The 22,254-nt window shown below is 38.2% G+C and overlaps 1 protein-coding gene and 1 long non-coding RNA gene across 5 annotated transcripts in view; one reads left to right on the forward strand and one right to left on the reverse strand.

Moving 5' to 3' along the window:
- TMEM117 (transmembrane protein 117) overlaps positions 1–6,690 on the forward strand; it is a 570,487-nt gene extending 563,797 nt beyond the window's left edge. For all 4 annotated transcript variants that reach the window (XM_074006659.1, XM_015430765.3, XM_005570622.4 and 1 more), the window contains one exon: positions 4,963–6,690. In XM_074006659.1, the coding sequence (XP_073862760.1) occupies positions 4,963–5,609 (647 nt within the window). In that variant the 3' untranslated portion in view covers positions 5,610–6,690. The remainder of the gene's footprint in view (positions 1–4,962) is intronic.
- Positions 1–21,948, reverse strand: part of LOC135966216 (uncharacterized) — a 30,987-nt gene extending 9,039 nt beyond the window's left edge. The window contains exon 1 of the long non-coding RNA XR_010579372.2: positions 21,733–21,948. This is a non-coding gene — a long non-coding RNA (uncharacterized lncRNA). The remainder of the gene's footprint in view (positions 1–21,732) is intronic.
- Positions 21,949–22,254: the final 306 nt, after the last annotated feature.

Genomic DNA, 22,254 nt, shown 5'->3' on the forward strand with positions numbered 1-22,254 from the left:
TTTGTGGAGCATAACTGCACATCCATACACCTGCACTGGGTGTCAAAGTCTAGCCAAGTCATCGCAACCATGTGGTAGAGAAGGGCCTGCAGCACAGCTCAACCACAATGCTAACTGGCACTCTGCAGAGTAAAAGATTAAAAATATTATATTTGCATATTTCAATCATGAAAAGTTCATTCTGTGGTGGAATTATCAGTACCTTATAGTCTTTTTCCTTAGTTGAAAAAAAACACTTTCCCTCAAATTGTTGTCATTTGCTATTTAAGCGAGGTTAATATTTAATGAAGAATCCTTTTAAAATGACCTATCCTCGGATTCTGTAAACTCCCACAAAGTAAAAAGATAAAATTTTCATTATAATATCATCTCTGACAAGCAGTAAGATTCATTAAAAGCCCCAAAACCAAAAAAGAGGTAATCCCACCAGCACCATGCAGTGATTTCTCATTAGAGGAGATAGTGAAGTATTGCAACAAGGAGATTAATAGAAAGAATGTATGGATTCTTACCCTACCTCCTTGCTGATTTACATCATGCTATGTAGTTGAAACAACAGGGGAAAATGCAAAAGCTCTCATATGATTAATGCTGAAATACAAACCCTCTGGTTACTGTCGATTATATATTCACAACAACACACTTGGGAAAATGGCTATAGAAGCACTTTCTATTCTGTTCTTTTTTGTCTTAAATCCTTTCTATATGGGTCATTTCAGGGACTCAAATTTATTTTTTATGGTAAACACTGTTTCTCAGAATATACAATTTTTTTTCAGAAAACCTTTCTCCTTCTAAAATTGTATATTCCATCTTCTTTGCTCTAATGTTGAGATTTCCTGGCCCAGCACAAAACACTAAGATTTAGGCAATGTTTATTTCACAGACTCATCAAAGAGACTTTTAGGGCTGGGAAGAAATCTTAAGGATTATCTAGCTCAACTCCCTCACCTTATAGACAAGAACACAGGGGTTGGGTTGCCCTGCCTGACTTTACCTTCTGCTTTGCCGCATCTGATAGAGCAAACTGAATTTCTTAAGGAGGAAGAAGCATTACCAAGGTAACGACACAGTGTGTGGAAAAAATGGAAGGATGGATGACAGAGAAAGATGAACATCCTTCCTCTGTAAACAGATAAATGAACTAGAGGTCATATCAGGTGGGCAGAAACAAACAAACAAAAATAATAAGAAGGGCCGTTTTTTTCTACCATTTTAGCAGCTTCAAGTTTCAGCTGAGTGAGGGAAGGATGCTGCTGCATCCGCAGGAGGGAGAAGAAGGGAAATGTGATATGAATAGGCAGCCTGGCTCACTGCATCCCTTCCCCTCTGCACTTCCCCACCCCAACATGGCCTCTCTTTTGTGGCAGAGAGGTAGGGACACGATCCCCTGTTTTTTAGCCTCAAAATTCATAGATATAAAAGGTCTTTCCTCAGGGCCAATACTACTTTAGACAAACTACTAATTGCTAAGGATTTTTAACATGTTAAATATGCTGATTCACAAAGCATATCTACATAGAGCCACACACTGGGTCCTCTTGGATAACTGGTTCCATGTCATCTTCCTATTGTTGGTATTTAGTAATGTATACTCTTTTATCCCAACAGAAAAATTAGATAATATCATCAATTTTAGGATATATCTTTGTTACAATCCTTACATGTCCTTCTCTCTATTCCATCACCAAGATCCTATACTGTGTGGAATAAAGAAGTAGGGAAAAGAAATTGGAGAAATAATACTACCCTACATTTTTGGCAAACAATATATTTCAGAGAGTGTTCCAGTACAACATCTCACTTTATCCTCACAAATAATCCTTTGAGGTAGTTACACTGGTATTATTCTCCATTTCACAGAATAAAAAATTGGATTCTATACACGACCAATAAGTAGACAGATTTGTTGGAGGAGGGCAGAATTATGGAACTGGAAGGCATCTAGTTCAGTTTTCTCAATTTGAAAATAGAATAACCGTGGTCTAGAGAGGTTAAACAGGTGACCCAAGGTCATATGCTTTAAGTTTAGTGTTGGGATGAGATGGCCATCTGCTGATTTCTAGCCTGCAGCTTTGTCGCCATGGTGCTCCCTTTTACAAACCAGTAAAGATGTGTTCGAGTAGATGATGATAGCCACTAACTGATGTTAGGCCACACAGTTTTAATTTGCTCCTTCTCCATCCCATCTAAATGTTCAGACATCAGGACACTTGAGAAATAATAAAAAGTGATCCTTGGGTGTGCAAGTTTAGTGATCAAACTGATCCAGCACTATTCACTTGGTAGAAAAATAATTGAATAGTGCTGGAAAAAGTTCTTTGGGAGAAAGAAACGTTTGGGAGTCAAGAAAGTAGTGGGAGCCAGGTATGGTGACTTGGGCTTGTAGTTCTAGCTACTTGGGAGGCTGAGGCAGGAGGATTGCTTTTGTCTAGGAGTTCAAGGCTGCAGTGAGCTATAATTGCACCACTGTGCTCCAGCTTTGCAACAGAGTGAGACACTGTCTCAAAAGGAAAATAAAAATTTAAAAAGGAGACGGTGATCAGTCATACAAGCACAAGGACCTCTTCCCCCACCATGTGGTCTGGCTTTGTAACACGTACAGTTTACAGCAAGAGAATAAATATAAAGCTCCTACAACAGAGGAGAACCCAAAGCCCCTCCTTCAACTTGCTTTCTGTCATGGCATCTACAGATTAGTGTCTCCTTAATACTGGATAAGAATCTCTGAACTTTTTCATTTCTCTTGTTTCTCATCCCTTTCCGGCCTTTTTCTACAATAATCTCCATTCTTTTTGTTTGTTGTCCCCTCAGCCTCTTTCATGTCATCTCATCTTTTCATATATACTGTTCTATCTGCAACATACTGAAAGCGTAAACTAAAATAAACACAAAATTTTCCAAACTGTTTTCTGTCCTGCTTGTTCTTCAAGGACCACATGAATTGTTCCTTCCTCAAAATCTTCCCTGCAGAAAGTATCCTTCAGGGTTTTTTTTCTTTCCATTTCCTCAATATCTACAGCATTTATGGTTTGTATCACTCATTTGGCACCTCTCAGATGTAGCCTCTTATTATTCATCTGTTGATCTCTGTCCTGTTCCCCTAACAAAATGATGAATTCCTTTCTGAAAGGCAGAAACATATGTCTTCAGCATCTACCAATGTGTTCTACACAGAGTCTGTTATGGTTGATCCTTAGTATGAACCTGGTTTAGTTTTGAAGATCTCATGAGTGGTTTGAACTTAACAACACCAGATGCTATAAATATTTTATCATATCTGAAACAACATTCCCAGTGTTCAGAATTACTTTCCAGTTGGGTATGCCCAAAATCATTCAGGCAAGAGTTTTCATTTCAAATAATATAAGCTCTATATAGCTGAACAATGTCAGGACAAGCAGATTTACTATTTCCCTTCATATAGTTTAGGTAAGTTCTCTTCGTAGAGGAGCAAGTTGCACCTTCTCATGCAAATAAAAAAATTATCATGGTTTAGGCAAGGCTTTCGTGATAATAATTACAATAATTACTGGGCCCCTATTATGTATCAGGCACTGTCCTTAGTGTCTAGTAAACCCCTATTATGTAGCAGACATTGTCCTTAGCATCTAGTAATCGCATGAAATTCTTTAATAAATACTATTATTTTCTACATGTAAAGAAACTGGGCTTTAGAGAATTTAACAACTGACTCCAGATCACACAGCTAGTAATTTTGGAGCCAGGATTAAAAGTATTTAGTCTTACCTATAATAGGAGCTTTAATAAAATATGTAATTATGATGATAAAATACTTTCCTAAACTCCTCACAGTTATGTCTTTTATATTTTTATGTAGTTGGACATTTTGTTAGACTGTATATTGCCAAATAATCATATGAAGCAGTAACAATAATGTTAAATAATGTTACTTCAAATACAAAAGAAAAAAATTTTGGCATAATACATAAAATTATTTTAACTAAAGCTTCTGGAACCCGGTACATACGTCCCCTAACTTGCTACAACAAACCTATAAGGCAGGTATTACTGTATTATTATAATATACATGATGCTGTAAAACTTGCAATAATCTATAATGAAAAAATTATGATAGAATCTAGTATCGCTTGAAAGTTTTTTCACTTTTTGTCCATTTGTAGAAACTATAATAAAAATTATAATGGACTCTAGTATACCTGAAAAGTTTTTTCCACATTCTTTCCATTTGCAAATGTAAAAATTTCATTTGATAATATATCATTAAATATTGTATTTATATAAGATTTTTAAATACTAAAAAAAGAAATGTTAGTTGCAATCTCTTCAAATATATCTTTTCAAGCAGTTCATAAAGTATGGTTACATTTACGTCTGATAAATGCATTCTGTTCAATGAGAATTTGATGCAATTATTTTTAAAGTCTTGAAATAAATGCTCAAGGATTATTGATCTGAATCACATCAACTAATGGTTTAATCAACAGGTCACCTACAAACAGCAATATGAATTCATTTGATATACTGCTGTGCTTGCATTGCAAAATGATTTATTTCTTGCCCAGACATAATTATAAAACTGTAAGAGATGTTCAATCATACATTGAACTTTTCTAAGAATTTCATTAGACTTTGTTTTTTCACATTAATTGAAATGTTCTAGAGGATAACCTACATGGAACCAAATTTTAGTATAGCTGTGGTGCCTATAAAACAGGGAGACTTGATCTTGTTAGTATAAATACCATAAATTACTGGCTCAGGGACCTACAGTTGTGTTTTCGTATGCCCAGAATCCATTTAGTAAATTCCCTTTGCCAATTCACTTAATGGCAGCACAGCACTCTCAAAAAATTAATTGTTAACCAGTCTAAAACATTAACAATTTATGCTATATACCATTATCCTCATTTTATTGAAGAAAACCCTATTGCAATTTTATGGCCCTTTGATTAATGCAGTATTTCTTTTTTAATGCAGGCAAATGGTTTAACTATGGAATTATCTTCCTCGTCTTGATTTTGGATCTTAATATGTGGAAGAACCAAATATTTTATAAACCTCATGAATATGGGCAATATATCGGCCCAGGGCAGAAGATATATACAGTGAAAGACTCAGAAAGTTTAAAAGATTTGAACAGAACGAAGCTATCCTGGGAATGGAGGTCCAATCACACTAACCCTCAGACTAATAAAACGTATGTTGAGGGAGACATGTTCTTACACAGCAGGTTCATAGGAGCCAGTCTTGATGTCAAGTGTCTGGCCTTTGTTCCAAGCCTGATAGCCTTTGTGTGGTTTGGATTCTTTATTTGGTTCTTTGGACGATTTTTGAAAAATGAGCCACGCATGGAGAATCAAGACAAAACTTACACTCGCATGAAAAGAAAATCTCCATCAGAACATAGCAAAGACATGGGAATCACTCGAGAAAACACCCAGGCTTCAGTAGAAGACCCCTTGAATGACCCTTGTTTGGTTTGCATCAGGTCTGACTTCAATGAGATCGTCTACAAGTCTTCCCACCTAACCTCGGAAAACTTGAGCTCACAGTTGAACGAATCTACTAGTGCAACAGAAGCTGATCAAGACCCAACGACTTCTAAAAGTACACCTACGAACTAGACTCGGAGATAGACTTGGAGATAGCACAAAAAGCAACCTTGAGTGTAACTTTAAAAATCTAGTCTTTCATTTTGTATATGTAAGGTTTACATAGTGTTAGGTAAAAATATGAACAATGCCACAACGGTGCTCAACATGCTTTTTCTAGGATTCATTGTTTTCTATTTGTATTATAATACACGTGCCTACTGTACACTTAACAGTCCTCTAGAGATTGCTTTTCACAATTGCACAAGCTATTACTGACTTTACAGCATAGTAGAAGATTAGCTGATGACCCATGTATCTGATGTTCAACCATAGTGGTGCCTTGAGACATTAAACTGTTTTTAACTGTACCAGAAATGAAGTGTGGAACAGTTACCTAACCTATTTCACATGGGCGTTTTGTATACAACTATTTTGATCTACACTTGATGTCTGAGCAGTAAACAGAAATAGCTAAATGTGGCTCAGGAAGTATCTCTTGGTTTCTTATTCAGCAGCAGAGTTGGTGACTTTGACAACTGGACTGCAGAGAAACATGTTGATCACCTTTTAATTTTTATTGGCTGTCTGCCAAATATAAATACAGATGCAAAATTCAGTAATGGGAGATCTATAACCCAACATGGGTCACTACTCGTGAAATGTGACTTTCTCCCACCAGTAATTGCAATTAGGTGATAATACCTAATTATGTTTCCTAATTAAAGATAAATTGCTACTTGATTAAAAATCCTGCCCTTCACCTTTGGGAACAAAGGTTAAGAGACACAGTTGGGTGAACTCTCAAATTTATTGGCATTTACACAAAGCCCCAACCAAGGAACTGAAGTTTTCATCATGTGAGAGCAGCACAGCCCACCATTTACAATATTTGTATATCTTTCTGCAAATATGACTCTGGATAGTGAAAATTGAAAAACATATGCCAACCCCGAGCAAGGGAACTCCTCAAAAAATCATGCAGCGGAACCTTGTCAGGTAGAGAAGCCGTGCATGAAAGAATTTTTTTAATGTCTTGTTTTGCGTGTGTGTTTTTTGTTTTTGTTTTTTAAGAACTAAATATTGCACATTAATAAATAAGAATTATACAGCAGTAATTATGTGATGTAGTTTTTTGTTTAATTGTACCTTGGCTTAAGAAAAGTCGATTTACATGGGGCTTTTAAAGCTTGATGCCAGGCAAGTTAAGAAAAGGCACACTCTGCCAACTTGCATTCAATTTTGTTCCATAAATTGTGGTTACGTTTCTTGACGGGGTGAGGGGAAATCACTTTTAAGGAAAAAATATTTTCCTGTCACACACTGACATAGCTGCATTTTGTCTTTATGATTTTTTAAATCTCTCTTGTTTTGATCTATCTGCTTTTAAGCTTGCAGCATACTGAATTTAGCATGCATAATAGAACTATGTATTTATCTGTCACTTGAGAGCCAGCTTTAATAAACATCTTTACTAAGCATTTGGAACCATGCCCCTGCTGTTACTTTTACCTTTAATAGCCATGCATGGTGCTACTTAGAATCATAAACATATCCAACACACACACACAAATGCAGAGATCAAGCTCACTACAGTAACCCATTGCCCATACTATCCAAAGGAACTTACCATGTTATGTGTGATAGGTGGCAAAACTAGCTATTACTAAATTTTGGCAGCCTAGAACATTCAACTTTTAGCTCTGGGACATGTAAAAACACCTAGCACCATATTTTTATTTATTCTGAAAGTCATAGTCTTGTAGAATGAAGAAAGAAGTTGATTTAGGAAGTAGATGTTTATTATCAGTATGCATGTCTTATAAAAATATTATTTGAGAATTTTTACATGGGTATTAATGGAAAATGTTTTAATGAGAAAATCTAATTAGCAGAAGTAAGAAAAAAGATAACAAACCTAGAACAACATGTTTATGTGTTTCTAGGGATTAGCTAGAAAAACTATAAAAAAAAAGAAAATATATATTTAAAGTTTTCATAAATTTAGTAACAAATGGAATAATTTCCAAGGATATTTTAATAGTCAAACAAGACTTCAGCCTTCTAAGGCTTCCACTATTGAACTGTATTTACTGATAGTGACCTTTTCTTACCTACACGCGGATCTACTTTCGTCTTTTGCTGCCTCTTTTCGGTATTGCATTTATACCAAGTAAAGATACTAAAGTGAAATAAAATCAAAGTAAAAATTAAATCCATTCACGTTCAGTCTTGAATCCTGAGTCATATACCAATAGACTGAGACTCTACAGAGCTTTTTGAGTACCAAAACTTTTAAATTATTAAGGACATTTTAAAAAGAGATGTGTAGCAATCTCAGAAATTGAGGTTAAAAAAAAAGATTTAAAAAATTACTAAGCACAGATTCTAAAGAAAGCTTAACAAATGTGATGTCTTAATTGCAGTGATGCTTAAGTACTATAAACAATTATATTTCTACTGTTCAGTAATTACAGTACTTTCTTCCACACAGTGCAGAATTTGAACTAATTTGACATAATTTTAGTATCCTACATTTATAGAGTACTTCATTAGTAGTTTAAATGGAAAATTAAATAAACACTATGAATTTGTGCCTGATAATATACACTTAGACATAAATCTCATCACCACATGTCTATTTGTATTGTATAATCATAATTAGTTACCCCATTTTCTCCCCATGGTAGCTACTTATCATGTTACCTTATCTTTTAGCATAACAGAGATCACCGGCAAATTCTATTTAAAATGTTAAGAATTATTTCTTCTGCATCTGCCCTAAGAGTCAACCAGGTACAATTTTTTTTTTTTCTGTAGCATCAGATTTCACACAGGTAATGTCCTAAAACACTGCACCGCTGGCTGACAGTATAGGGAAAAAAGTGCAACATAGGCATTCAGATTTGAAGGAGGGATTCAATACATGGTAACTCACCACTGGGGTCCATAAGCAATTTTGTTACATTATTTGGCTGCCCCATGGGTCACCAACACAGCCCAATATAAAATATGAGAAAAACAGTGCTAATAAATCACTCTTAACTGTCCCTATAACTGATAATTCAGGAGGCCAACTGGATTATCTGACATTCAGCTAAGACCTCAGTACCCTGCCATTGCTTCTTATCTATCTGTCTTCACTCTGAACTGACCCTTATTTTAAATTTCAACTCATGGTTAGGCAGTTACAAGTAGGGTTATATTGGTTTTTTCCTCTGAGACTGTGACTTGGCTCACTATCCTATCTGGCCTGATTTCCTCGAGCTTTGTCCCTCAGAACCCAACTCTGGCCTGTTAGCCAGCCCTTACCTTTAAGAGAGCAAGAGAAACTCAATTAGTTCTGCAGCAGATAAACTGGCACTTTCCTCATTTATCCCCATTTAGACATTTAAACATATTTGTGTGCATAGAGTTGTAATTAGTGAGAATAAATATAGATAACAGAGTCAAGCTCAGAAACGTTTGGCTTGCTTCCATTTAAACTGGTCTACAACTGTCTTATTTGAACAACTAGGGAAGTTTAGATGTAGTATTTATAACTCACAAGTCACTCTTGTTGAAGAAACTAGAAAAATAGGTGGATATTTATAATGAAAAGAGAAGGTTAGGCAGATGGTGGAGAACAAGTGAAGGTTGCTGCAATGAAATCTTAAAATTAAAAACAGCAATTTAAACAGGCTTTAAAACTGCAGGGAGAGGATAGAAGCCTCTATGAAAGGAACTTCACCATAAAATTCTCATTAGGCTAGTACTCTTCTGTGTTGTGTAGAGCACTCAAAAGTTATGTTCAACATAACTCAGCGACGGTATTACATAAAAGGCTGGTTGGTTGGTTGGTTGGTTGGTTAGCTGGCTTCTTAAACATTCTAGCATTGAAATTACTCTCTGTCTGCCCCAGGGAGCATGATGAGACCTGGGAGGGGAGAAATGTTACTGTGAAACAAACTATAGTAGGCAACATGAGAAGAGAGAAAAATCACCACATCAGTTTAGAGAGACTTGAACATCCTTGATGGAAGAACAAACATCGGGGCAAATTTGGCTTGTAAGCATATTATCAATATATAAAAGCTGATATCCTATAAATGAAAATATCTTGCAGGTACTTTCTCCTAGAGAGAGATTCTGAAAAAATTTAATGAGAAACAAATTTGGAAAGTATTACTAATTTAATATGTATAAAATACTACTGATAATATTTTAATTTAGTGTGAGGTATCAATTATTTTACTTCAGTAAATATAAAACACATTTCACAGGTTTATTTATCTACCTCCAACATAAGCTTTCTTAAGGTCTTAAATTCCTTAATACCAATTGTACTATCGGGCTTTTTAAGGACTTACATAACTGAGAAGGACCACTATAATTTATAATTGAGAATTACAGTAGCAAAACCAATTTATAGATACTCCTTGCTCTAGTAAACTTTTTCACCCTATCCAGATCTTTGCTCAATTCTCATATTAATGATACTACCATTTTGAATATTTTCTATGTGAAAATAAATATTCCATTCAATACTCACATTAACCTTAACAATTGAAGGTAAATATGGTTAATTTCACTATATAGATGATGAACCTCAGGCTTAGAGAGGATTTTTGACTTGCCCGAGGACTTAAAGCTAGCCAAATGCAAAGTTAAGATTGGAATTCAGGCTTGTCTGACTCCAGTTTTCCATCACAAACATCTATCAAACTCATCAAAACTCAAGTATCTGTATCAAATGGGATCTTTGGTAAGGATAACCTGGGAAATGATTGTAAAGCCATAAATATGCTTGACTTCTAGCAATTCTTACCTCTCAAGAATCTAAGTTAAATATTAATTTCTAATAGCTGCCTGGATGCAATTTAAAGCATATGATTGAAACAGATAAGTTCAAATTAAATGGCAAAAGCAGTCAGTTCATTGCCAGGTGTTTTGATTTAAGCTACATTTTTAAAACCACAACACAGATTTGTCCCAATACAATTCCTAGCATTGGAATTTGTTTCTTTTGTCATTTCACTTTCTTTGGGGAAGGGAGACTGGAGTTCTGCATGTTTTGAACATATCCCCAGGAGAATGCTGGAGGAAGAACTGGTAGTTATGAATATTAAAACAAGGGGAAAAAAAGATTAGCTAATGGCCAGTTCTAGGAAGCATAATTTGAATATGGGCTCTAGAGACAACCATATTTTACAAACATATTTTGAAATGATGACTCCAAATTTATTATTTTTAAGAATCTTTATCCAGGTATCAAGACTGGCCATGAAGATGTTTCCCTTGATATGATGAGTTATTCTCCTATTCTCCTCCCTGGAATGGGAATTCCTCACAGGGTTTTGAAGATGACCAAAGAAGACTGTATACGTGAAAGCATGCAAGTGGTTGCAACAAGTCATGCAGACATGAGGTGAATATGACAGGCGTGGGCTCCAGTCCCCTCTAGTGCACAGCTTTCAACAGAACCCCCTCGGCTTCTTCCGAGTTGATGTTGCCATTAAACATGATTAGGCCGTTTGCTCCCAGTTTTCTGTCCCCGTCGGTTGCTTTGAACTCTACAAGCTGCAATGTAATCCCTTTTCACTTTTAACAGAAGTTCAGATCCCTTAGTTTAAAGCAAGCAGCTATGTTGTCTGAAATCAGTGGTCATAATCCCTTGGAGCTGCTGGGCCAAACTTATTCCTCAAGGTTTCCTAGGCTCTAGAGTTCTAAATTATTTCTTTCCTTTTATGATTGCTTTACTAGCTTCTCTTATCAGGACACTCTCATCTTGCCAGTCATTCACCACCTTTCATAAATCCTGAAGTGAAAGTGCTTGTGTCTTCAGCATTTAGAGAAAGCTGACACATACACCTGAGCCCCTGCACTTTAGGATCTCCCAGCTGTATTTGGATGCAGTTGAGGTAGCCACTTCTGAATTGGGGTGTCACTCTAGCCTTGCCTTTTAGAAAGCTCACCTTGGCAGCCTGTGGAATCAAGGCAACACTTCAGCCAAGCCACAGTGCTTTGTAGAATAAAATTTTAAAACAGTGTGAGAGTTTTCCATTTACCATATAGACTTATTTGCTTTGAATACATCATTTTATCTGGATATTCCAGTTGACTTCAGCCAAACCACACTAGAAAAGATCTGTACTTAAAAACAGTTACTCTTGACTGCAACAAAATGTATAAGATGAGACAAAGAGCAATGGCCAGATCAGGAAAGAACTCTTCACTATTACTCTTCAAGCTTGATAACCATGAAATTACTATAAAATTATCTTTGAAAAATTATAATGTTTTTGAATTTGAGGAGCAACATGTTGAACTTCAAATACACTAGAAAACTCAGAGGATCTGTCATTTACATAACCAAATGGTCTCCAAAATGAATAGATTTTATTTACTTCTGTCTCCTATAATTGGTCCACTATCCTATTCTCCATCATTATCACTACTGCCATGCTGCAATCTCATATTCTGTTCCTAAGATGACTGCAATTAATCTTAATTGGTCTTCCTGGCTCTCACCTTTTCCAGTGCTACCTATTCTCCACACTTGTACCAGAATAATATTTCTGAAGTGTAAATCCAATTGTAACACTTCACACTTTCAGTGACCAGTTATTGCTCAGCAGTGGTTTTCACAAGTATTGTGTACAACTCCAAAATCCCAGTGGCTTGACACAATAAAAATCAATTCCTTGCTCGTATGGCCACTGAACTGGGTGTTCACTGGGTGGCCTTACATACAATGACTCGGGGACTCAGACATGTTTCAGTAAGAGGTTCTTTGACTTTCTAGAGTCTTACAGCCTTCAGCATATTCAGCAGGCTGGTGATGAAGGAGAGCAGGTGAGGAAGACGCTGTAAGAATTTTCGGGAATAAACTTGGAAGTAGCATGTATCACTTCTTGCATTCCATTGGCCAGAACTCAGTTACAGCCTCTGCCTAACTGCAAGGAATGCTAGGAAATGCTCTTTAGCTCTATGCCCACAAAGGACAGGGAATAAGCTTGGGGAGTTTCTGATCAGAAGAGAATTTACAAAATATGCCCAGCCATGTCTCACACTTGGAAGTACAATTCAGTGGGTTTGGGATGGAGCTGGAGCTGAGCTGAGTTTTTAAAGTTCTGTAGGTGATTCTCTTACAAACATCAATTTGAGAACCACTAATAAAATGCAGATTACTGCCTAGCACTCAAGACTGTATGCCAGCTTCTCTGGTTTTTGTCTCCCCTGTCCAGTGACTTCTAACCCTGCAGCCATGTTGAACTACTGACAGCTCTCCATTGCATCACTTGTACCACTCAACTCTGCTTTTGCTCAGTGTCTTCTGTTTGGAATCCCCCTTTCCACCATAACAACCAAGACTAGTTCAAGTATCATCTATTTTATTAAGTCTTTCTTCATCTTCCAAAATAAAATGTACTGCCCCTCTATTGTGTTCCTATATGACCTACCTTTTATCTATTATAGTATCTTTAGCATTTCTTCCACTGTATGTTTATATATCTCTGTCTCCTATTAGATTATAAACACTTTGATCCTGCCTATAATGATGACTTGGTGTGGGAGGAGGAATTATACATTAATTATCTTTTATCACAGTTTCTGACTCAATAAGATTTGACTGAATAACTACATATTAAGTAAAATAGTGTATTTAGAGTTGACTCATTCAGGCTGGATGCAATGGCTCAAGCCTGTAATCCCAGCAATTTGGGAGGCCACGGCAGGCAGATCACTTAAGGTCAGGAGTTTGAGACCAGCCTGGCCAACGTGGTGAAACTCTGTCTCTACTAAAAATACAAAAATTAGCTGGGTGTAGTGGTGGGCAACTGTAATCCTAGATAGGAGGCTGAGGCAGGAGAATCACTTGAACCAGGGAGGCAGAGGTTGCAGTGAGCTGAGATCATGCCATTGCACTCCCGCCTGGGCAACAGAGCGAGACTCCAAAAAAAAAAAAAAAAAAAAGAATTGACTCATTTATGTAGCACAATATTCTCAAATTATCTGATCCTCTCCATGATAGATGTTGTAAAGGAGTGAACTCTGCCAGTCAAATCCTTTCAGTTAAGAGGGAGGCAGGGTTATTTCTTACATTCAGTATGGGGAATGAGAGGTAAGAATGGCAAATTTAAAAAATCCAATTTAAAGAGAGTATCCCAGTTGAGCCAGAAAAATTTGAACAAAACTATCAAGTAAGGGAGACCCACAGTAGGGAGTGAGAGCAAACCAGGACAAAGTACGAGAGAGTTAAACAAAGAGCAGCCAGTCAGAGGGGCAGCTGGAAGTCCCCTGCACTAATTTCTGAGACAAGAGTGCAATATCTTCACCTGACTCTTCAGTTCCTTCTTCTACTACAGCTTTTCATGGTGAATTGACTGTGATTGATGGGAAGGCAGTTATGTGATGACTGACTCTGTATCTTGAGATGCCAGTCTTTTAGAAGAAAGGAAATAGAATGTCCCCATTCTGTATGTTTTTCTACAGTTCATATCTCTGAGTGCAGACCCATAGCACTTAGTAAATTTACAGGCAGGACCAGACAGAATGAAATTGAGATGATGAAACAGGTTTGCATTTTACATGTTGCACTCTGAAAGCCACAATTGGATAATAAACACAAATCGGAAGCTCTAAAACTCAGACGAACTGTGATTATAGCTGTACTTTTATAACTGGTATCTCAGAACTCCCTAGAAGCTTATTTACATGTTAAAAACATCAATTATTCCTCCCATTTGAAATATATAGTTCTTGTAATCAATTGCTTTGTGCCAATGCTTAGAATTATTCATGAAAGAGTTATATTTTAATGGCATTTGATGAGAACCAGCAGCAGCATCCATTAATTTGATTAGTTGTGTACGGGCTGGAAGAAAAGCCTGGCACCTAGCCCTAAGCAAATCAATAGTGTGAGGTCTAAGTGTAAGTATCCATCCAAGCCAGCCTTGCCAGCCAGGATTCTACACAGAGTGACAACAGTGGAGGGAGGGCAAAACATTAGACAAGAAGTGTCTTATGGCCCCTCTTTCTGCCTGCTTGGCATTTTACCATCAGTCACCTCTTATCTAAAGGCAATGAGTGTAAGCTGTTTTTCTACTCCAGCCTACTCCAGCCCCACACCCTGTTGTCCCTTCTGAAGGACAGAGTAGAGGGATTTTTGTGGGTTGTAGTTTTTTTTGTTTGTTTTGTTTTGGTTTTTTTGAGACCTAAGGACTTAAATATGTATCATCATCCAAGCCTGAAAACAAATAAATCTGGACATTGAAGAAAACTGGAGCAAGAGCCAGGGGCCCAGTTCCGCTGCAGAGTTCCTCTATTTGAAAGGGTTGAGGAGTAGCTTCTAAAGAAGGCAGAAGAGCCCCTGATGCAAGGGATCCAATATGGAGGGAAGTGTGGCAGCAGACACTGCTGGCGCTGGCAAGGTTTTGTCATTTGTTCCAGGGAAATCTGTCCAGTTTGAAGCAGGAAGCATTCCTGGGAGAAGCCAAAGGAGAGGCATACAGACATCCCAAGCTAGGACATCAACCAGTTTGCATTTTGTGATTGACCAGTCACTTGGCCTCCAATCAAATGGTCTCGGGTTTTGGGCAGGGTACCAGTAGAAAATGGACTGCAGACAAGAGACCAGGCTGTATTCTAGTCCCAACCACCAGACACACCATATGGGGAAAAGTAACACCTCAGTGCCCACCCCACCCCCACACAGGAGGGGCTGGCTCCTGAGAACAAACCTAACTGCTGGGGGCAGGCTGCTGGGACACCGCTGGATTTTGGTAGGAGTCAGTGACTGAACAAAACCAAATCCACAGACCTAAGGATGCTCCTGCACAAAAAAAACAACTGAAATAATGCCAAATAATAATGCTTTGCTAAGGCAGGAAAGATTGCATTTGTTTTTATAACAGTCTACCTTCAAAAAAAGGAAGTCCTTTTTATAGCTATAATTAAATCATTATTTGTGTCATTATGTGTTTTAAGTGTATATTTCCCTCTAGTTATTTGTATGGCTCAATCCTATATATCTAGTACCTCTCTCAGGATATATGATAAATATTTGTGAGGATGGATATGTTAATTAGCTTGATTTAATTATTCCACATTTGTATTACAAAATCATAGCATCATTTTGTATTCTATGAATACATACAACTATAACTTGTCTATTTACAATACACTTTTTTTATAACAAGGATATGCTGAGATGGGAGAGGTGAGCAGGGTTTAGATCATGCTTGGGCCTCATTGACCATGTTGAGGACTTTGCACTTTTTTCTGAAGATAGTGGGAAACCACTAAAGAATTTTAAGCAGAAAATGGCATTATTAGGTGTAGCATACTTAAAAAAATACTCTGATCAAGAAAAGATTTCAAGGCACCATCAATACAATAAAATAATTAAATCAATTTTGACTTTGGTGTGTCAAGATTCCTTCTCCACAACTGGATGAAATTACTCAGCACCTGCTTGTGGGAGGATGGTACATCAAACTGGCTCCAGGGATTCTTTGTCCATATACTCGCTCTATGCAGCAGGGTCATGGTGACAGATAATGGTTGGGCCACCCAGCTGAAGGACCTCAGAAAAGGCTCTTGTAACTCAAGTCTTTATGAGGACAAAAAGGATTACCTGCAAAGATTTCATTTCATATAATAAAGTGAAATATGTAGTGTTCTTCAAAAAGTTAACCTAAGCCTAGACATAGGGAAGAAATAGGCAGCTATATCTGGGTTTTTATGTACAAATAATATACAAAAGTAGAAAGGTACTCATACTTTCCCAGTTCTAGCTCCTTAAATCAAAACAAAACAAAAGAAAAACTTCAGTTCTGCGAAGAGTTCTCACAAAACAGCAAGAATACCAATACAAACCCTCTTAATCACTTGTGGTCGACATGGAGGTGTGCTGCCCCAGATCCCTTACAAAGTGTTTTCCATTCAGCAGCAGGCGATATACTCAGTGAACAGCTTCCAGGTGTCAGCTCCTTTAGGATCTACCTCAGCTGTAGAGAGCCACCTTGCCCAGGGACACAGTCTCCCTGGAGCAACACACATCCTGTCATGGAGCTATGACATAAGGCCAGAAGAGCCACTGGATGATTAAGCTCCACGGGAAGGCCCCGGAGATGAACATTGACCAAAAACAAATAAATGTATTGGTAAGAGGGGCAATGGCATCACCTAAACGTAGACAACCACACACTCAACCCAATAGTAGCTCCAATCACAGCTGCTGTGCCAGATGCAGTGTTTTGTTAGAGCAGTGGTAGCTCCAGCAACCACCAGAGCTATAGTGGGCCACAGCTGATGGTGAGAAAGGTTGTTATTTACTTGACTTATAACAGTGGAGTTGATAACACCCCAAAACAATTGAGGCCATGTGGTGGTGCTTAAATAATGGAATCCAGGGTATAATGATTAATTGTGATTCCTGGCAAGGTTAGAGTGTCTTCCAATGGGTCAGATCTATAGAAAATATAGGAGATGTGTCTTTACAGGCAAAGTAAATGGGCAGTCGACTGGGGTGATACTCAGCCTGCTACAGCAAAAGAAATTACGTACAGAGGATCAGCAGACTAAGCATAATCACCCTAATAAGTCATTACCCTTGTTCAGTTTCTAGACCTGAGCCAATTTAAGACCTGAAGCCCATTGATCAAAGAGAGAACTGGGTCCTTGGGAAGAAAGATCCTAAAACACCATAGCATGTACTATGGCAACGATTCTACCAAACTTTCACATTTTACACACTTACCTGACTAAATGGCTACAGATCCATTTGGAGGAAAGTTTGGGAAGTATAAAGACATAGTGCCTGCATTGGATGAGAGCCTTCTCTCTGTGCTATAACATGGCAGAGGTCATTACATGGTGAGAGGGCAAGAGTGTGTCAGCTCGAGTCTCTCTTCCTCTTCCTATAAAGCCATCAGGGTTCCATCATGGGGCTCTACCTTGATGACCTTGTCTAATCCTAATAACCTCCAAAGGCCACACCTCCAATCAACATATGAAATTCAGGATTACGTTTCAACATACTAAATTTGGGGATGTGTTCAAACTACAGCAGTGTCATAATAGTCTGTTGTTATATTGAGGAGCACTCAGGAACCAAGTTATAAATGGAGTCCTGGCCAAAATCCAGCTTGTAGTAAGTTCACTGGATCCATGGACCTGCCCTGTAGTCATTTCTCCCTTTCCTGAATGTATAGTTGAGATTGATACACTTAACACCTGAAGTAAGCTCCACATTTTGTCCTTGGCCTATAGACTGAAAGCTATCATGGTGGAGAAGGCCAAGCAGAAGTCTCTAAAACCAATCATCTATGCTCAGCCAAGATAGCAAATTTTAAAATACTGCGCCAGATTGGGAAAGAGTGGAAATTAATGCCACTCTTGAAGACCTCTAGATCCCAAGGTAGTCATCCTTATCATATATCTGCTTATTTTACCAGTCTGACCTCTGGAAAAAGTGGGTGCGTCCTGAAGGTAGAATATTACCACAAATTCTACCAAATTATAGTTCCAACCACAGCTGCTGTGCCAAATTCAATATTTTTGCTAGAGCAGGTTAATATGTCCTCAGGTACAACATATGCAGTGATTAATTCATCAGATAAATTCTTTTCTATCTTAATCAAAAAAGAGTATTGGAAACCATTGACATGTACATAAATCAGGCAAAAATATACATGTATAGTTTTACGCAAGGATAACTTTCCTACTGCAGGCACAACATAGTCCAAAGAAATCTGGACCATGTAGATATCCTAGGGAACTTCACATTGATCAATTTCATCAATGATACTATAGTTACAGGGGCAAATAAGCAAGAGATAGCTGGCATGCAGGAGGTCTTGGTAATAGATACGTGCCCAACAGGGTAGCATATGGGCCCTGAGAAAATTGTGGGGCCTGAAACATTTATAAAATTTCAGGGGCCCCTGTGGTCAGAAACATGCTGACATCCCTTCCAAATTAGTGTACCTTGCAGTTCCCACCACTAAAACATAAAATAAAAAGAAGCGTAATGTCTAACGAGTTACTGTATTAGTTCATTTTCATGCTGCTGATAAAGACATACCAAAAACTGGGCAATTTACAAAAGAAAGAGGTTTAATGGACTCACAGTTCCACGTGGCTAGGGAGGCCTCACAATCATGGCAGAAGGTGAAAGGCACATCTCACATGGTGGCAGACAAGAGAAGAGAACTTGTGAGGGAAACTCTCCTTTTTAAAAACATCAGATCTCATGAGACTTGTTCACTATCACGGGAACAGCACCGGAAAGACCTGCCTCCATGATTCAATTACCTCCCACCGGGTCCCTCCCACAGCACATGGGAATTCAAGATGAGATTTGGGTGGGGACATAGCCAAATCATATCACCTACATTACACACAAAAAAATATTCTCCATTTGATATACTGGGCAAAGGGAAAGGCTTCCAGGTTTTAGTGGGGTTGTTAAGTCTAGAACAGAAGAGGACTCTACAGCAAGTCCAAGATGCAGAGCCAAGCAACTCTGCCACCACTTGGGCCATGGACAGGTAAACCCAATGGTGTTAGAGGTATCAGTGGTGAGAAAAGAGGCCAGGTGGAGCCTGTGTCATGCCCCAGTGGGAGATCACAACACTGGTGTCTGGGTTTCTGAAGCAAGGCCATACAATCTATAGCAGGTAATTACATGTTTTCTGAAAAACAACTTCTGACATAGTACTGGCCCCTGCTAGAGATGGGGTACTTACCATGGCACAACACATGACCATACAATTCAATTGCTCATCATGGGTTGGGTCCTATCTGTCTAGTCATAAGGTTGGGTAGGACCAGCAATAGTTCATCATAAGATGGAAATGGTACATCCAGCATGAATCGCAAGCAGGACCAGAGAAGACAAGTAAGCTCCATAAGCTTACTTGTCCCAAGTCGAGGCACCCAGAGCTTCCCCCTTTATTATAATAGCATTCCTTTTTTAACTCACACCTCCGGACATATGCTGGACACCAACTGATCAACTACTAGAAAGGAAAAAAATTAACCTTGGTTTATGGATGTCTTGGCTTGGTATGCAGCCATCAACAGAAAATGGACAGCAACCATAGCATGTTCAGGGATGGCATTGAAAAACATTGAAAAGGGATATTCTTCCCAATGATCAATGCTTTGGTTTGTTTACCTGGTCATATCCTTTGTGTGGAGAGAAAAGTAACCCAAAGTTGGAATATATATGAATTTACGGACTGTGACAAGTGGCCTAGTTGGCTGGTCAGGGGTCATGGAAGAGTATGGATGGACATAAGTGAGTGATTACAAAATATGAAGATCTTTACAACACATGTTAATGCCTGCAAGAAAACATTCACTACAAAGAGGAAGTAAACAACCAGCAGACAAAATGACCCAGCAGTGGATATCAATATCTGTCATCAGAAAATGCTAAGGCTGAGTCATAAGAGCAAAAAATTAACTTGGAACAAACTACAATCGGCAAGCTAGACTGTCAGCCCCTACATGAAGAAACCAGAGCAGCCCACTAAAGACGTATTATGTTGTGCAAGATGTTTTGTCTGTCACAATCCAGAGAGATTTTGCAGCAAAATCGGTTAATTTGTGCTCGTTAAGACAGCAAAAACAATCTGTCAACCTGATCCTCTCCACTATCTTTCTGGAAGCCTTGGGGCTGTCCAGAAGCTATGGGGAGACCTGCCTGCTTGACAGCTGGTGAGAGTACTTCCATGAGATGCTGCCATGAATAGGAATTTTTAAATAAGTGCTGTGAGGTTTTTTCTCATTCTACGTAGGTATTCAAAGACCATCTGAGGATATTCGAATGATTTTTAAAAGCTTACGTTAATTAAGGAATATTGGATCAGATGCCCTCTTGCATCCAAAAAGCATGTTTATTCTATCATCTTGGGACCAAAAAGGAAAATATAGAAGATTAGCAAAGGAGAAAAGATAGCAAATCCACAGATGCAGTCCTACTTTTATTGTACTGTCAATAATTACTTTTATTGCACAGATGCAGAAATATCTGATAATCCATGACAGACGGGAATTCATCTATTCTAGACTCATAAGGCCTGAAGTGGCAGTGGGTGTTCATTACTTGGTAACAAGAAAAGCTGTCTTCATCAGTATGTCTTCTGGTGTGGTCAGTTTACGTTTGTCATCAGAAGAAAAGACAATAGGGGCTTCATGGGAGCCAGATCTGATACTGAATTGCAAAAATTCATGTCTCCATTGGCAGACAAGGGAGAGTCCACCAGAGCATGCTTTCTGAGGTTTTCTTCTCCAAGTACTGGTAGGTTTTGGAAATTCTATATTGTTTTGCAAAACAAACTTCCACACCAAATAGCAGTCACCACACTAAAACTGAGCAAAGACTGGCATACTTTGTCATTCTGAGAATCTGTAAACACAAATGCTTGTATACACACACACACACACCCCACACACATACACACATACACAGGGTGAAACATTTAGCACATGTAGTAAGGTGATGGTTAGGCTTTCCTGAGTATACAATGTTTTACTGGCAAAATAGTAACAAAGCAAATGTAATGAAAGTCCGTCATGTATTATCCCATGAAACATGGTTCCTTGATATGAGTATTGGCCACTTGGCAACCGAAACCATGCCTTATAAAGCTCTCTGTTTTAAACAGCACCTGTAAAAATGCATGTTGATGGGTGAATAAAGGAAGGAATAAAGGGGAATAAAGGAATGAATGAATGGATAGATGGATGCGTGAATACAACGTAAGTACTATGATAACTTTGCATAATACATGGCCTTTTCACTAGTATTTTCTTAACTAATCTCTTAAAATTTGCTTCCTAATATTACCCAGAATCCAATAATACCTCCCCGAGGTGCTCTCATTTCAACTATTAACCCTGTGGACCACTCAGTCCTGTGGGCATTTAAGAGTAATTGTAAGTCTGCTCAGTCCATTAGTGTTATTGGTTCCTTCATTGCCATACATGGTTACTGTTGGAAATTGGTCCCTTGTAATCACATGGGTTGTTTGACACTGCTGACTAATCTCAAATCATGGGAGTTCACCACAGAGTTTCTGATAATATTGAACCTCAAAATGGGTGACAGAGGTCTCTTTTACTCTAAGGAGGCTTTTTGACCCCCATATGCCAATTTACTCACCTTTATATAGCAGGGGATGTTGACAGGGACCTGCCTTGTCAGGCTTCCAAATGTTCTGCTCTTTCTTCCTCAAAGGAAATCGGCCTTACTTTTACCTAACTAACAAGTACTGTACTGCTCAACTGATTCCTGCCTGAATGAAGAAAACCCGAGGCACGGTAAAATGTGAGTCTATCCAACAAAGAAAATACAAACACGAGTTCTTTTTCAAAAACAATTTAGAGTTCTCGCTCACCCAATACTATACTGCAATGGTCTCATTAACACATACTAAGTACGGTGTCCCAGCCCTTTGTTAAGCAGCTCACATGCATTAGCTCCTGTAATACCCACACAATTTCTGTGACAGGCACAATTCCTATCTCCTTTCTACAGAATTGAAAACTGCAGTCAAGTCATTTCAGGACCTTGGACTTGCAGAACCAGTTAAGGGTGAAACCAGATTCAAATAAAGAGCATCTAGCTTGTGTCACAGCCCTGTCCTGTGCTATTCATCCATGCTTTGTGCAAGGAGCAGAGTGG

The sequence above is a fragment of the Macaca fascicularis genome, chromosome 11, assembly GCF_037993035.2.
Source record: "Macaca fascicularis isolate 582-1 chromosome 11, T2T-MFA8v1.1".
Taxonomy (NCBI): domain Eukaryota; kingdom Metazoa; phylum Chordata; class Mammalia; order Primates; family Cercopithecidae; genus Macaca; species Macaca fascicularis.